The sequence below is a fragment of the Coffea eugenioides genome, unplaced genomic scaffold, assembly GCF_003713205.1.
Source record: "Coffea eugenioides isolate CCC68of unplaced genomic scaffold, Ceug_1.0 ScVebR1_3149;HRSCAF=4306, whole genome shotgun sequence".
Lineage (NCBI taxonomy): Eukaryota > Viridiplantae > Streptophyta > Magnoliopsida > Gentianales > Rubiaceae > Coffea > Coffea eugenioides.
Genome location: NW_020863699.1, coordinates 2,356 through 19,560, shown reverse-complemented (window position 1 = coordinate 19,560; position 17,205 = coordinate 2,356). Strand labels below are relative to the sequence as shown.

The following is a 17,205-nucleotide window of genomic DNA, read 5'->3' as shown; positions in this document are numbered from 1 at the left end:
ACTCCAAATCATTCCATAAAATCTCTTTGCTAAGTGGTCTTGAGGTGTTTTGTGGAGTTGTTTGGAAAGCTAAGGTGATTTGTTGCTCTATCTCTTGTATGGCTAAGGTGAGTTGTGAAGAACCACTCTCCTCCCTTAAATGATGTTCAACTCATGATTGGTGGTGGTATAAGATGCACTTTTATGGATTATTTCTTGATTTGTGGTTGAAGTGATGAAGTTTTATTATTTATGGGGATTTTCTGTTTTAATATAAGCATGATTGTGTGGCTATCTATGATGATTAGAAATGGTATAAAAGGCATCTAGAAGGTGGAAAAAGTGGAAGATTGCAAGTAATTTCTGTTTTGGAAGAAAATTGAAAACCTAGGGTTTATGAAGCTACATTCTGTCCGAATTTTTAGGTCCTAGTTAGAGGCCTAATTGGCCTTGGATTAAAACATGAAAGTTGTAGGGAATGACATTTTAAAGGTGCCTACAAAATTTCAGATCAATCAGAGTAGTGTGGAATGAGAAAAGTCGAAATTACTCTTGCTGTTCTGGTTTTACCCGAATGTAAGAATTGCGCCTGTAATTGGTTGTTTTGGCTGGAATTGCTTCCGAATTGGTTGTTGAGGTCTTCTCATGAAATTTATCCCTGTTTCTTAGATTTCAGCTGGTTTTGGAATTTCTGGATTTGGACTTGGATAGCCTGATTTATGATGTTTCCGCTAGAATGCGTTCTGTGAATCTGTTTTTGTGATTCTGGTATAGTATCTTGCATTTTTGACCAGGTTACACTCGAAACTGGGTTGAGTGACCTTCTGTAATATTGTAGCCCTATCTCTTAGCTTCGAAACGGTGTATCTTGTACCTTTATCCGACCATCGTAGTACCTTTGGTGCCATTATCGTAAAATGACGTCAAAACTGTTTTTCTGGTTTTGAGCTTAACTTTCATTTCCGGACTTTTCCCTAGCTTGACTTGTACTAGTACTACTTGGAGCTTGCTGAATGGCTATTGGATGAACTTGTTGTTGTGTGTGTACCTTTGGGTTGGAATGAGGAAATAATGAAGCCATGATGGCTGGAAAAGTTAGCAAATTCAGGGGAAGTGCTGTCCGAACTTTGAAGGGATTTGTTTGCATTGAGTTTGTGAACTAAGGCTTGGATTTGAGCAAGGCAATGATATTTGATGGATTATTTCTGAGCCATGGAAGTGAGTGACCCTAAACTATTCCCAAAGTACTTGTGAAATGTTTCTTGCATTATGTACTCGATTGCATATCATGCGTGCTTGCATGTGAGTTCATGACATGATTTGGCTTCAATGAGTTCTGGGAAAGTCTTGTGCTGGACACCAACGTCTCCACTCTGTTTATGGTTCATGTTCATGTTTATCTGGAGCTCAAGAAGGGGCTCCCTCTGAATGTTAATGTTAATGTTAAATGATCTATTTGAGCGTTGGGTGTTCAAGTGCTATGATTTCCCTGGCTCACGAGAGCACTAAACGAACATTTGATCTCTGAATCATGACATCATCGAAATGATCGAAATGCAACATTGTGAAATATATTTGTTTAATGATTTTACTGGTTACTCGCTGAGCTTCTAGCTCACCCCAAAAATATTTTATTCCCCTCCACAGGGCTCAAGGCGAAGGAAGGACTTGTAGTACTTGTGCACGTGACTGGATGACCTATGTTTTGTACAATTTGGTTTTGGAAATCATTTTATGTATAGTTGAGAATTATTTCCGCTTCGCTTATAACATGTAATTTTTGGAGAATTTGATGTATATTGGAGATTTATATTGTAATATTTTAGAGGTTTGTTCTTGTAATTCATTTGAGGATTGTAGTGAACGACTGAGTCCCGGCGAGAGCTGGGCAGGCGGCCCGCCGAACCCTCTGGTTCGCCTTAGGGGGAGGTGGTGCTGTCACAGTTGGTATCAGAGCTTAGGTTTCAGATCTCTGTAGTGTATCCTAGGCTTGAAGTTTAGGATGCCGGACTGTGGGTTTGGTTTGCAATATTTGTGATTTTTGCGGGATGTCTTGACTTGATTGGTACAAGAGGGAATGTCGAGGACGACATTCTTTTAAGGAGGGGAGTTTGTGACGCCCCGAAAAGAATGAGTGTGAGAACCCGAAAATTTTCTAATTTTCTAGGGTTTATTTTATTTAATCGCCCGCCTTTTCTACATTTTCTTTATTAGAAAAATTTCCCAGATAAAGTTTATGAGCAAAGATAGTTTTAAAATGATTTTTCTAGTATCGGTTAGTTTTTGAGAAATTAAGAGCGTATTTTGGATGTGGGACCCGCTAGTGCGGTAAATGCATTATATTTTTGACAACTTGTTGGAATTTTGTATTAAGTGATATTATTTTACAAAGTGTTAAGATATTTGTATTGGAGAGACAAAAAGATAAGTTTTAAACCAAAAAGGTGACAAGTGTCACCTTGTGATTTAATCTTGGACTTTGACCATTTGACTTTACCTTTACCTTTACCAAATAAATACAAAAAATTGATCAAAATAAGCTTCATTTTGCAAGCTTCTTGGCCGAATGTTCTTGCTCAAGAAAGAAAGAAAAGCTCTCAATTTCTTCCTTCTATTTCTTGCTCAATCTTCAAATCCAACCAATAAAACTCCAAATCATTCCATAAAATCTCTTTGCTAAGTGGTCTTGAGGTGTTTTGTGGAGTTGTTTGGAAAGCTAAGGTGATTTGTTGCTCTATCTCTTGTATGGCTAAGGTGAGTTGTGAAGAACCACTCTCCTCCCTTAAATGATGTTCAATTCATGATTGGTGGTGGTATAAGATGCACTTTTATGGATTATTTCTTGATTTGTGGTTGAAGTGATGAAGTTTTATTATTTATGGGGATTTTCTGTTTTAATATAAGCATGATTGTGTGGCTATCTATGATGATTAGAAATGGTATATAAGGCATCTAGAAGGTGGAAAAAGTGGAAGATTGCAAGTAATTTCTGTTTTGGAAGAAAATTGAAAACCTAGGGTTTATGAAGCTACATTCTGTCCGAATTTTTAGGTCCTAGTTAGAGGCCTAATTGGCCTTGGATTAAAACATAAAAGTTGTAGGGAATGACATTTTAAAGGTGCCTACAAAATTTCAGATCAATCAGAGTAGTGTGGAATGAGAAAAGTCAAAATTACTCTTGCTGTTCTGGTTTTACCCGAATGTAAGAATTGCGCCTGTAATTGGTTGTTTTGGCTGGAATTGCTTCCGAATTGGTTGTTGAGGTCTTCTCATGAAATTTATCCCTGTTTCTTAGATTTCAGCTGGTTTTGGAATTTCTGGATTTGGACTTGGATAGCCTGATTTATGATGTTTCCGCTAGAATGCGTTCTGTGAATCTGTTTTTGTGATTCTGGTATAGTATCTTGCATTTTTGACCAGGTTACACTCGAAACTGGGTTGAGTGACCTTCTGTAATATTGTAGCCCTATCTCTTAGCTTCGAAACGGTGTATCTTGTACCTTTATCCGACCATCGTAGTACCTTTGGTGCCATTATCGCAAAATGACGTCAAAACTGTTTTTCTGGTTTTGAGCTTAACTTTCATTTCCGGACTTTTCCCTAGCTTGACTTGTACTAGTACTACTTGGAGCTTGCTGAATGGCTATTGGATGAACTTGTTGTCATGTGTGTACCTTTGGGTTGGAATGAGGAAATAATGAAGCCATGATGGCGGGAAAAGTTAGCAAATTCAGGGGAAGTGCTGTCCGAACTTTGAAGGGATTTGTTTGCATTGAGTTTGTGAACTAAGGCTTGGATTTGAGCAAGGCAATGATATTTGATGGATTATTTCTGAGCCATGGAAGTGAGTGACCCTAAACTATTCCCAAAGTACTTGTGAAATGTTTCTTGCATTATGTACTCGATTGCATATCATGCGTGTTTGCATGTGAGTTCATGACATGATTTGGCTTCAATGAGTTCTGGGAAAGTCTTGTGCTGGACACCAACGTCTCCACTCTGTTTATGGTTCATGTTCATGTTTATCTGGAGCTCAAGAAGGGGCTCCCTCGTAATGTTAATGTTAATGTTAAATGATCTATTTGAGCGTTGGGTGTTCAAGTGCTATGATTTCCCTGGCTCACGAGAGCACTAAACGAACATTTGATCTCTGAATCTTGACATCATCGAAATGATCGAAATGCAACATTGTGAAATATATTTGTTTAATGATTTTACTGGTTACTCGCTGAGCTTCTAGCTCACCCCAAAAATATTTTATTCCCCTCCACAGGGCTCAAGGCGAAGGAAGGACTTGTAGTACTTGTGCACGTGACTGGATGACCTATGTTTTGTACAATTTGGTTTTGGAAATCATTTTATGTATAGTTGAGAATTATTTCCGCTTCGCTTATAACATGTAATTTTTGGAGAATTTGATGTATATTGGAGATTTATATTGTAATATTTTAGAGGTTTGTTCTTGTAATTCATTTGAGGATTGTAGTGAACGACTGAGTCCCGGCGAGAGCTGGGCAGGCGGCCCGCCGAACCCTCTGGTTCGCCTTAGGGGGAGGTGGGGCTGTCACAATATCACAGCAAAAGGGAGGAAATTCCATTATACTATCACAGTGAAGAGTTAACTAGAAGAGGAAACTAATGCTCAGAGGGAGAGAATCTCTGTAAATTCTTCAAGAATTTTGATGATACAGACCTTCCCATCATATTCCTTCCTTGACAGGACCTCAGGTGCAATATATGCTGGTGTTCCAACTGCCGATTTGGGTTGTGAGTGCAACAAACCGGACTGCAAGTAAATGCCAGAAACCAACAAAATTTCAAATTATCCACAAAAAAAATACGAAGTCAATTGAATCACAATTTTTTTGATTACAAATGCAAAGATTTGTAACCTTAGAATAACTAAAATCACATATTTTAAGCCGTGGTGTTGGACTCTTATCCAAAAGTGTGTTTTCCAGCTTCAAGTCCCTGTGATAGATTTCCTGAATTGAGAGAACAATGAGATAATAATAAGAGGACTCAAAAAGAATAAATAGTTCTAATATCTCACCATTGAATGACAGTAACTAACACCAGATATTAGCTGCTGGAAAAAAAAGCGAGCCTGCGTTTTAACAATAAGAAAGTCCCATAAGTATCTCTCTGTAAAATCAATGCCAAAAGAAAATGAGATCAAGGCAAACAAAATATATTTTGCATGTGTTTACACCTCATCTTCATTGAATCCACCAGCACTACAAATTTTTGCAAAGAGCTCTCCACCAGTAGCATATTCCATCACAATAGCTAAATGTGTCAGAGTTAGCACGACCTGCAGACAAAAGTATGCTTCAAAACATGGCTCCATGATTTTTATCACAGACATCTCCCACTAAGGAAGTTGAAAGTACAAACAATAGTTTCTCATCCTGATTCATAATCTAGTTCCATTTGCTATCTTGTCAGCTCTCATCTATTGTGACAGCCCCACCTTCCCCTAAGACGGACCAAAGGGGTTAGCGGACTGCCTGCCCAGCTCTCGCCAAGACTACTAAGGCGGTTAAACACAAACTCAAGTCGTTCTGGAATCTATTGGCGCGCTTAACCAAACCACAAATCCATGAAACGGAAAATGAATAGTGACTACCACGTCACAATCCGACCAAGACCCAATCGAAGACAAGTAACTTCATATAATCCTTGAAATGGATTTATACAAACCAAATATAACACATGAACATAAGTACACACACTTTTACAAAACCACATTCGTATATTTACACATCAAAAGGCAATATTTGTATCCAAACACAATTAGGGTTTCCAACCATGGAGGAGCTATACAAAATCTCTAAACTAGCTCAACTCATTCTTCAAAAGCAAAAGTCCAAAAGATAGTTCCCTGTAAGGAAAACAAAATTTAACGGAGTGAGCTTTCGCCCAATGAGGTACTATCACGTAAATATACAAGGATCACATAAACATAAGAATATTCAATCCAAATACGTTCATCAAGTGAGTAAAATCAACACCACACAACTATAGAGAATAAAAGGATACGGACGGCTCTTAAGAGCCCTTTTCCTCTTTTGCCATACTTGATCTCATCTCATTGACTCTCCGTCAATGTATACAGAGTAATCATAACCGTAGACTCCTCTTTACTCCAATATTCCGTCCACCACACATTCCCCTTACCGGGCCCAAACACCAAGCAGTACAGAATTGGTAATACTCGAGTATACCGGAATCATGGGTTTCATACCCAAAGATTCCCAAATACAGTCCCCATGGCTTATCAAATGTCCTCAACCAAGTCCTTACCGGCTAGAGTCAATTGACTTCCAATGAGGTAGAGCTCAGAGTTAACAGTAAAGGTCCAAAGTTAACAGTAAAGGTCGTTGGATACACGTCCAAACGACACCAAATCAAGTACAATCAAGAGTATTTCAAATGATATAGTAAACATTCAAGTAGGCCAGATAATACGTGTGACAGCCCCACTTTCCCCTAAGACGAACCAAAGGGTTTAGCGAACCGCCTGCCCAGCTCTCGCCAGGACTCACTCGCTCACCACAGTCCTCGAATCAAATACATCCCATAACACAGGGTACAACCTCAATAATAAACGAAATAACATTTTCCCAAGCCTAGCACGTATACGTACATATATTCAAATCTCAAAATAATGCAAGCCTAAATAGAACAAAGGTTCTCAAATTTGAACCATACAAGTACAGTCATTCAATCCCAACCACACACCACATAGACATGAAGGAATGTGACAGCCCCACCTCACCCTAAGACGAACCAAAGGGTTCGGCGGACCGCCTGCCCAGCTCTCGCCGGGACTCAGTCGTTCAGTTTAAAGCGATCTAATACGTTCCAGAACATACAAACGCGCGTAAACAAGTCAAAATCACAAAATAAAAAAAACAAAAACGGAGTTGGTTATGAATAGTAATCGCCCCGTCAAAATCCAACCAAACGTCAAGCAAATATTTACATCTCGAAATTAAGCATATACAACCCAAAGGGGCATACCAAAGTGACTCAAAAGTGGTTACATGTACGGTTTGCCAAATTCAAAAGAGAAACGGACCCAAAAATACATTTAGGGTTTCAATCAATGAGCTATACAAAAGATATGTCCAACTAGCTCAATTCGGCAACCAATTGTCAAATCCAGTCCAAAAGTATTTATTTTTCTGTAAGGAAAACAAAAAGGAACGGAAAGGGGTGAGCTTGCGCTCAATGAGGTACCAGACATATAGCAGTAAGAAACATGGAACTTCATATTCAATTAATCACATATGTGCATCAAATAAAGAAGTGAACAAACACCATAGACAGAAAGGATACGGGTGGCTCTCAGGAGCCAAATTCCCATTCGCTTCACCGAAACTTGATCGAAATAATAGTTGACACTCCGTCAACGTTACAGAAGTAACCAATACCGTAGACTCCACTTTCTTCGACTCCTTCCACCTCACATACCCCCACCGGGCCCGAAATCCAATCAGATCAGAATTGGTAATACTCGAGTATACCGGAATCAAGGGGTCTCAATACCCAAAGATCCTAAAATAGACTACCGTGGTTCGTTATCTAATCGACCAGGCCCTTGCCGGCCCGACTCGAGTAACTGGCCACAGGTGTTGAGCGCAGAGGTCACAGAAAGGCCGTTGGATACAAGCTTCCAAACGACGTCAGAACAAATACAGATCCAGATACAGATAACAGATAGCAGATTTAGATACGCGTTCAAAATTGGCATATGAACAGACAAGAAAATGAGTGTGATAAAGTACACCCTCGCCTCCCTTTTATCAAAACAGTATTTGGCTCCAACAGTCATAAATCAAGTATTTCAGATATTCAGATATTTCACATAACGGGTAGCAGGTAGTGGAACACTCACCGGGGTCAGTATAGATACCTCCCAAAAGAGAGCTTTAATCACCAAGAAACCCTAAAATAATCCAAGGAAAACAATTGAAGGTTCGACTACCAGTCGTATGCCTCGCCAAATAATTACTAAAGCAAGGGTGCAGAACATGATTTTTGGAAACGAAAAGGTAACATGAAGACCTAGGCTCAAACAACCCAAAAGCCCTTCGCTGAAATCACAAGTAAATCCAACTAGCCTTCAAGTAAAATTTCGGCAGCATATCCCTTGTGTTTACCTATTTTCCAGCCATCATGGCTTCATCATTTCCTCAAATCAGTCCCAACATCTCGTACAAAATAATCTCATTCCCAAAAGCCGTTCACTAGGCTTAATGGCATTCAAGTACAAAATTTAGCTAGGAAATGACCGGATATGAAAGTCAAGCCCTAAACTATTCAAATAAACACAATAAGACTCGATTACAAATCATAAACCAATGCCAAATACTACCAAAATAGGGTTCCATAAGCATACATAGGCATTAGAGGAAACCAGAAAATCTGGAAATGGAATTAGCTTTAGCCCTGAAAAAAAATAGTTTTTGACCTCATTTTACGGTAATGGCACTAAAGGCACTACGATTATCGTATGAAGGTGTAAGAGTCACCATTTCAAAGCTAAGAGATAGGGCTACAATATTACAGAAGGTCACTCAACCCAGTTTCGAGTGTAACCAGGTCAAAAATGCAATCTATTATGCCAGAACCGTAAAAACAGATTCACAGAACGCATTCTAGTGCAAACATCATAAAACAGCCTACATAAGTCCAAATCCAGAAATTCCAAAACCAACTGAAAGATAAGAAATAGGGTTACATTTCATCAGAAGACCTCAACAACCAATTCGGAAGCATTCCTAGACAAAATAACCAATTACAGAAGCAATTCCCAAATTCTGGTAAAACCAGAACAGCAAGGGTAATTTCGACTTTTCTCAAGCTACGCTACTCCGATTGACCTGAAATTTTTCAGGAACCTCTAAAATTTCATTCCCTACAACTTTCATGTTTTAATACAAGGCCAATTTGGCCTCTAACTATGAGCTACAAAACCGGGCAGAATGAAGAACAATGAAACCCTAAGTTTTCAATTTCTTTCCAAAACAGCAATTGCTTGCAATTAACCACTTTTTCCACCTCCTAGGTCCCTTACATACCATTTCCAATCATCATACATATCCACACAAACATATTCATATTAAAACAGAAAAATCCCCAATAATTACAAAACTTCATCAATTCAACCAAAAATCATAAAATAATCCATAAAGTTGCATCTTATACCACCACTAAGCATAAATTAAGCATCATTAGAGGGAGGAGAGTGGTTCTTCATGACTCACCTTAGAAACAAGAGAGAGAGAGCAACAAGTCCTCTTAGCTTTCCAAATAACTCCACACAACACCTCACTATCACTTCCTTAAGTGTTTTTATGGAGCAAAACCAAGTTTGGATGGTTAAGTGAGTTGATTGAAGCAAGATTGAAGCCAAAAACTTGAAGAGTTTTCTTTCTTTTGTTGCTCAAGGAGCTCGGCCAAGATGAAGAGAAAATGGTGAATTTTTGGTTATTTTTTTGATTTATTTAGTCAATGGTAAGAAAAGGAATAGTAGTCTTACTTAAGGACAAATCCCATGGTGACACTTGTCACCTTCATTAATGCTTGCCTAACTTTTGTCTCTCTCATACCAATCCACTTAGCATCCTCTACTTATCTCTTAACACCCGGTAAATTATTTCGAGTATCCAAAACTTAATCTAGTTGGCCGAATTTTTCCGAACTTTTCATACTAGTGGGTCCCACATCCGGTATACGCTCTTAATTTCACAAAACCTATTCGATACTAGAAAAAAATCATCTAAAAACTATACTTACTCATAAAAATTATCTAGAAAATTTTTCGGATACAGAAAGTACAGAAAACAAGCCATTGAATATAATAAAACCCTAAAATGGAAAAATTACGGGCTCTCACAAGGAACACCTTTTATATGTACATATTTGGAAGGTTTTACAAATCAAAAGTAACATTGGATCATAATACTATTAGGTTGCAACCACAGAGGAGCTATACAAAAAAAAAATAATAACTATACTAGCTCAACTCTTCCTTCAAAATCTTGATTTCAAAACATGGAACCCTGTAAGGAAAACAAGGATAACAGAACGGGGTGAGTTTATGCTCAATGAGGTACCAAACATGTAAGCAGTTAAAAGCATGGCAATTCACGCTTAACTAATCAAAAATATATGCCAGGTATAAAGTAAAGCAGTTAGACACATTGCTCTAAAATAGAAAGGATACAGGTGGCTTTCAGGAGCCAGATTTCCTGCAGCAGTACTTGATCCCAACTCATTGACTCTTCGTCAATTTATAATACACCAACTTCCGTCCACCAAACATACCCTTTACCTGGCCCGAACACCTCAACAGAAATAGAAGTGGTAATACTCGAGTATACCGGAATCAAGAGTCTCAATATCCAAAGATTCCCAGAAATAGACTACCGTGGTTCGTTATCTAATAGACCTGGCTCTTGCCGGCTCGACTCGAGTAACTAGCCACAAGATTTGAGCTCAGAGGTCACGGACTTATGCAAAGAACAGATACAGAAAACAGATACAGAGAACGAATACAAACTTATACAGTATGCAGGAAACAAAGTAACCAGGTGAGAGAAACGAGAGAGATAAAGTACACCCTCATTTCATACAGAGTATACAGAAATCACAGATAGCTCAGATAAGCAACAAATTAGGGAAGTGGTACACTCACCAGTTCAAGTACAGGTACTTCCAAAAATTTCCACCGAAAGTGGCATAATCACCGTGAAACCCTAAGAATAACAAAGGTAAAGCAGTTGAAATTTCCTCATCCAAAACCGAGTAAATAGGATGCACAAATGAGGTTCGATTACTAGTCAGGTACCTCTCCAAGTTATACACTAGTACGAAAAAATAAAAGACGGCTTAAGAATAAAAGAAAACGGTTGGTCCTAAGGACATACATGACCCCAAAACCCCTCACTCCTCTCAAAATCAAACTTACAATGATGTACTAGCTCATATCTCAAGGTGAAATTGAAAGTGAGAATAATTTCAAGAAAACAGAATTTTTCCAGTTTTGTACACCCCTGATTGAAAAATCATATCTTAGGATTTTTAAGTCCGAAATTGGTAAAATTTACACCGTTGGAAAATAGACTCAAAGGGGTAAAATTTCTCAGAAGACACATTTAGAAGATTCAGATCACAAGCCAATCAAATTCGAGCATCAAATTGTTGTCTTAACCAGAAAAAGGCAGAGCAGGTATATGATTTCGGTTAACTTTGAAAAATCACCATAAATCCCACAGACCAAAACAGAGACTCAAATTTACACGGTTCATAGCCCTATGAATCTAGTTTAAAACACAACAAACGGAACTCAATTCCGATATTTCGACATCCAGATATTACAGATTTCCCAGAACTGCTTTGGGATTCCTGCGAAAATTTTAACAGCATTTCCCCTTGTTTTTCTTACTTTTCACCCTACAATTCATCACCAAATTCAACCCAAATCAACCACAACCTCAAATATAATTCACAAGCTATTAAAAACATCTAATTAGGGTAACAATACCCTTCATATATAGTCAATTACAACACAAGTTTAATAATGCAACCGAAAACCAATTTGAAAGACAATAGGCCTAACAGCAGGTTTGATGTCTCTCAATGTTTCGATCGTAACTTAAGCTATGCTTATCGAATTAAGACGAATCTTATGGAATTTCGAAGCTAAGACAGAGACCTACATTCCTTATGAAGACCTCAAAAACCAAATAATGCATTTTCATGGTAAAAAATCAGAATCTCTACGAAAACAGAAAACTGTCAGCGAATCAGGGGTTGTGGCAGTCAAGGGTATTTCAGTCATTTCACATGATACAGTACTCATATTGAGCTGAAATTTAGTAGGAAACTATAAAACATCATTCTCTAAAACTTTCATGTTTTATGCTAAGGTCAATTCGGCCTCTATCTAGGTCAAACAGTACCAGGCAGAACAGGGTTAATTACAATCCCTAAACTGGAATTTCAGCTCCAACCAGAAATTTTTCGCAACCAATCATATCCACCATATACTATCTCCATTTTACACTATAACAAGCCCTCAATCCATGACTAAACCATGATTATCATATAAAACAGAAAAATAGCAATAATAAATCAAACTCCATCAAAACTTCACTTCCAACCATAAACACACCATAAATCAACATGTTCAACCACTAAAGCCACTAATTTAACATTATCAAGACTAAAGGAAGAAGTTCTTAGCAACTCACCTTGTAAACTCAAGAAAAGAAGCAACTTAGCACCTCCTCTTCCAAAACCACTCCACCACCTTCCCTAATCTTACTTAGCAAAGGATTTTTATGGAGAAATTTGAAATTCTAGCGGTTGGATCACAAGATTTGCGCAAGATTTGGAAGAAATAAGTTGAAGGTTTTGCTTTCTTTTCCTCTCAAGACTCACGGCCAAGAAGGAGCAAATGAAGATGATTTTTGAGTCAATTTTGATATTTGGTAATGGTAAAGTAAAATGGTGAAAGTCCAACATCCAACCATATTGCAACACCTAGCACCCTTTTAAGTTCAAACCTATCCCTTTGTCCCTCCATGGTTAATACATCTAAGTAACCTCTAATTATCTCCTAGCACCTTGGAAAATTAATACCACTTAATACAAAATTCCAACTAGTGGTCAAAAATATATCGCACTTACCGTACTAGCGGGTCCCACGTCTACACTGCACTTCAAATTTGTCACGAACTAACTTAAACTAGGAAAACATTTTACAAACTCTCCTCACTTATAAAATCTCAGGAAAAATCAAAATAATTGAGTATATTGAGGAAAAATGCACACGAGAAAATAAAATAAAATAATATAAAATTAAGACAAATTACAGCTCGTCACAGTACGAGAGTGGTAAAGTACACCCTCGCCTCACCTAGCCCAAACAATAACCACAACTAGTCCAATCACAGAATTCAAGTACAAGGAAGCCACGGAATAACAACCATGTGAGTAGTACACTCACCAAGTCAATCAAAGCAATTTCACAAGTTTTCGCCCGACGTGAGCCTCGGATCACCGGCACGCCCTATAATAATCAAGAAAGTACAATTAAGACTCGAACACGAGTCGAATACCTTTTTAAACGAACTATTAAGGCAAAAACCAAATATAGCTTGGAAATGAAAAACATATAACATTTAGGGTTAAAAGTAGAAACAAACCCTAAAACCGTTCATTTCTATCCAATCTCAACCCAACTCACAAGAATTCAATACCCTAGACATTTGGACAGCATTTCCCCTAAAATTTCAGCTTTTCCAACCTACAATCAACCATTAAAATGCATCCAAAACAACCACAAGCACCCATTAGGGTCACAATACCCCTTAATCATAGCCAATTAGAAGCTCAACAACCAACCATAGAAAACCCCCAATTAGAAACCCTAAATCTGAAATTTTCCGCACAAGCTGAAATTTTCCGCAAATAACCGCAATTAACGCAAAAGAGAGCTATTTAACACCATTTAGAACCATCAATTCAAGCCCAACCATATCCATCATAGGAAAACAGAAAAATTCTCACAAAAATCAGAAAATTAGCTAACTTCACTCTAATCCATAAAATCTTCCATAAAATCCACTAGTTAGCTACCATAAGGCACCAATTGGCCATTATTAGGAACAAAGAGTAAGTTCCAAGCAAAATACCTTAACTCTTCAAGAAAGGTAGTAGCTTAGGGGTTTTTCTTTCAAACTAACTCCACCAAGTCCTTCAAACTCCCTTAGCAAGTCGATTTTGTGGACTAATTCACGAAGTAATCGGTTGGTTTTCAAGATTTGTGCAAGAATAAAAGATGAAAGGTTGAAGCTTTCTTTTCTTTTCTTCCTAGAGAGGTTCGGCCAAGGAGAGCATGAAGTGAGGATGATTTGGGTCAAAATTGGTCTTTTAGTAAAGTTAAAGAAAGTTAGGCAAAAGTTAGGCAAGTCAACTCCAATAAGAAATGGACACTTGGCACTTTGTTGTTGCTTGAAGTTATTTTCTTGTCTCCCCATGGTTAATCCATCTAGGTAACCTCTAATTACCTCCTAACACCTAGGAATTAAATCGCTTTATGCAAAATTTAACCTAATTGGCCGAATTTCTCTCACTTAATGCACTAGCGGGTCCCACGTCCAATATACACTCCTAATTTCTCATGAACTAACTTATACTAGGAAAATGACTTAAAACCTATATTTACTGATAAAATGTTGATAAAAGTAATGTAATAAAGAAAATAAAAGAAAACGGGTGCACAGGAATACAATAATGCCTAAATTAAATTTTTTTTTCTGGGTTCTCACACCCTCTCCCCCTTAAAGAATTTCGCCCTCGAAATTGCTCACCTGGGTTACTAAACAGCTCAGGGTATTTCTTTTGCATCTCCTCCTCCGCCTCCCAAGTTGCCTCTTCTATTCCATGATTCCTCAACAAGACCTTCACTAAAGGGATTTGTTTATTCCTCAGTTCCTGAATCCTTCGATCAAGTAATTGTACGGGTCTCTCTTCGTAGGTGAGTGCCTCATCTATCTCAATCTCCTCTGGTCGCACAATGTTGGTCGGATCAGGATAGTACTTTTTCAGCATCGAGACATGGAAGACGTCATGAATTCGAGATAAACTTGGTGGCAACTCGAGTCGGTACACTACTTTCCCAACTCATTGAAGAATTGTGTAAGGTCCTACGAACCGTGGTTGAAGTTTCTTTCCTCTACCCACAGCGACGCTTCGTAGTGGCGTGATCTTAAGAAAAACACGGTCTCCAACTTCGAACTCCAAATCTTTCCTTCGGTTATCCGCGTAGCTCTTTTGTCGACTTTGAGCTGTTTGGAGTCTTTGACGGATCAACTTAACCTTTTCTTGTGCATCCTCCATCCAGGGAATGGTTGTTCGATCTAGAACTTTCTTTTCCCCTACTTCATCCCAATAAATGGGCGAACGACACTTCTGTCCGTAGAGAGCTTCATACGGTGCCATTTGAATGGACGAATGGTAACTGTTATTATAGGCGAACTCTACCAAGGTCATATGCTGGCCACAATTATCCCCAAAGTCTAGAATACCAGTCCGTAACATATCCTCGAGGGTTTGAATTGTCCGCTCCGACTGTCCATCCGTCTGGGGGTGATAAGTGGTACTAAGGTTGATTTTGGTCCCCAAGTTCTCCTGAAACTTCTGTCAAAATCTCGATACAAAGCGAGGATCTCGGTCCGAAACTATACTCACTGGGACCCCATGTAACCTCACAATTTCATCCATGTACAACCAAGCCAACTTATCCATTGAATACTTCATATTCACAGGTAAGAAATGAGCCGATTTGGTTAACCGATCAACGATCACCCAAACGGCATCATGTCCTTTTTGAGTTTTTGGCAATCTAGAAACAAAGTCCATCGTGATATTTTTCCACTTCCATTCAGGTATCTCAAGAGGTTGTAAAAGTCTAGAGGGTTTTTGGTGTTCAGCCTTGACTTGCTGGCAATCAGACAGGTTTGGATATATTGAGCAATCTCCCTCTTCATCTTATCCCACCAGTACAACCGTCGCAAGTCTTGATACATCTTATTACTACCAGGATGGATCGTGTATTTCGATCGATGGGCTTCCTTTAAAAGCTCTCTTTTTAGGTTTTCATCATTGGCCACCACTACTCGGTTCCTATACTTTAAAATCCCTTCAGGACTTAAATTGAAATCAGGTAATGCTCCCTTTTCTACCTTTTCCTTCCACTATATTAGCCTTACCCGGATGGTAGTTGATCGTGCAGTCATAATCTTCTAAGAGTTCCATCCACCGGCGTTGCCTCATATTCAACTCCTTTTGGGAAAAGAGGTACTTAAGGGTCTTATGGTCTGAATAAACTTCAAAGGTAACCCTGTAAAGATAGTGCCTCCACTTTTTCAGAGCAAAGACCACTGCAGCTAGCTTCAAGTCATGGGTAGGATAGTTTTGTTCATGGGTTTTCAGTTTCCTAGAGGCAAAAGCAATCACGTTCTAGTTTTGCATCAACACACATCCTAAGCCTTCCCTCGAAGCATCAGTATACACAGTGAAACTGTCCTTCCCATTAGGCAAGGCCAGAATAGGAGCCATGGTTAACCTTCGCTTCAATTCCTGAAAACTGGCTTCACACTTAGTATCCCACACAAAACGACCATTCTTCTTCGTCAGGTCGATTAAAGGGCCGGCCAGTTTGGAAAAGTTCTTAATAAAGCGTCTATAGTACCCAGCCAATCCTAAGAAACTGTGAATCTCAGTGGGGTTTTCTGGCCTCTTCCATTCAGCCACTGCCTCTACTTTCGCGAGGTCTACCGTAATACCTTCTTTTGAAATCACATGTCCCAAAAAAGAGATTTTCTCCAACCAAAATTCACACTTACTAAATTTAGCATACAACTGGTGATCTCTTAGGGTTTGTAACACTAACTTCAAATGCTGCTCATGTTCCTCACGGGTTTTGGAATAGACTAAAATGTCGTCAATAAACACTACAACAAATTGGTCCAGGTAGGGTTTGAAAACCCGATGCATCAAATCCATAAAGGCAGCAGGGGCATTGGTCAACCCAAAGGGCATGACAGCAAACTCAAAATGCCCATATCTAGAATTGAAGGCAGTCTTGGGTACATCTTCTTTCTTAATTAGCAACTGATAATACCCCTGTCGGAGATCTAACTTTGAAAAGACCATTGCACCTTGCAACTGGTCAAACAGTTCATCGATATGGGGTAGTGGGTATTTGTTCTTAATGGTCATATTGTTTAATCCCCGATAGTCGATACACAATCTTAAAGTTCCATCCTTCTTCTTCACAAATAGTACAGGTGCCCCCCAAGGAGATCCACTCTCACGAATAAACCCACGCTCCAACAAGTCTTGCAACTGTAACTTCAACTCCTTGAGTTCAGCAGGTGCCATTCGATAGGGGGTCTTAGAGATAGGTAACGTCCCCGGTAATAGATCAATCTTAAACTCTATCTCTCTTTCCGGAGGTAAAGTTACTAATTCATCAGGAAATACATCCGGATAGTCACTAACTACAGACACATCTTCAACCCTCAACTTATCAGTGGGAGTGTTTATAAGAAAAGATGGGAACCCTTATGCCCCTCTATGCAGTAGTTTCCTATCCCGAATACCCGAAATCAATGCAGATGAGGCTAAACTACCCCTTACATC

General features: G+C 38.8%; 1 protein-coding gene across 1 annotated transcript; it reads right to left on the bottom strand.

Annotated features, from left to right (window-relative positions):
* Positions 1-4,621: 4,621 nt before the first annotated feature.
* Positions 4,622-16,944, bottom strand: LOC113757625 (serine/threonine-protein kinase SAPK1-like). The gene is made up of 5 exons (XM_027300776.1): positions 16,849-16,944; positions 5,192-5,293; positions 5,033-5,086; positions 4,872-4,964; positions 4,622-4,765 (listed from the first exon to the last, which is right to left on the bottom strand). Exons 1-5 carry the CDS (start codon positions 16,942-16,944, stop codon positions 4,622-4,624), a joined length of 489 nt encoding a protein of 162 aa, XP_027156577.1.
* Between the last annotated feature and the right edge of the window lie 261 nt (positions 16,945-17,205).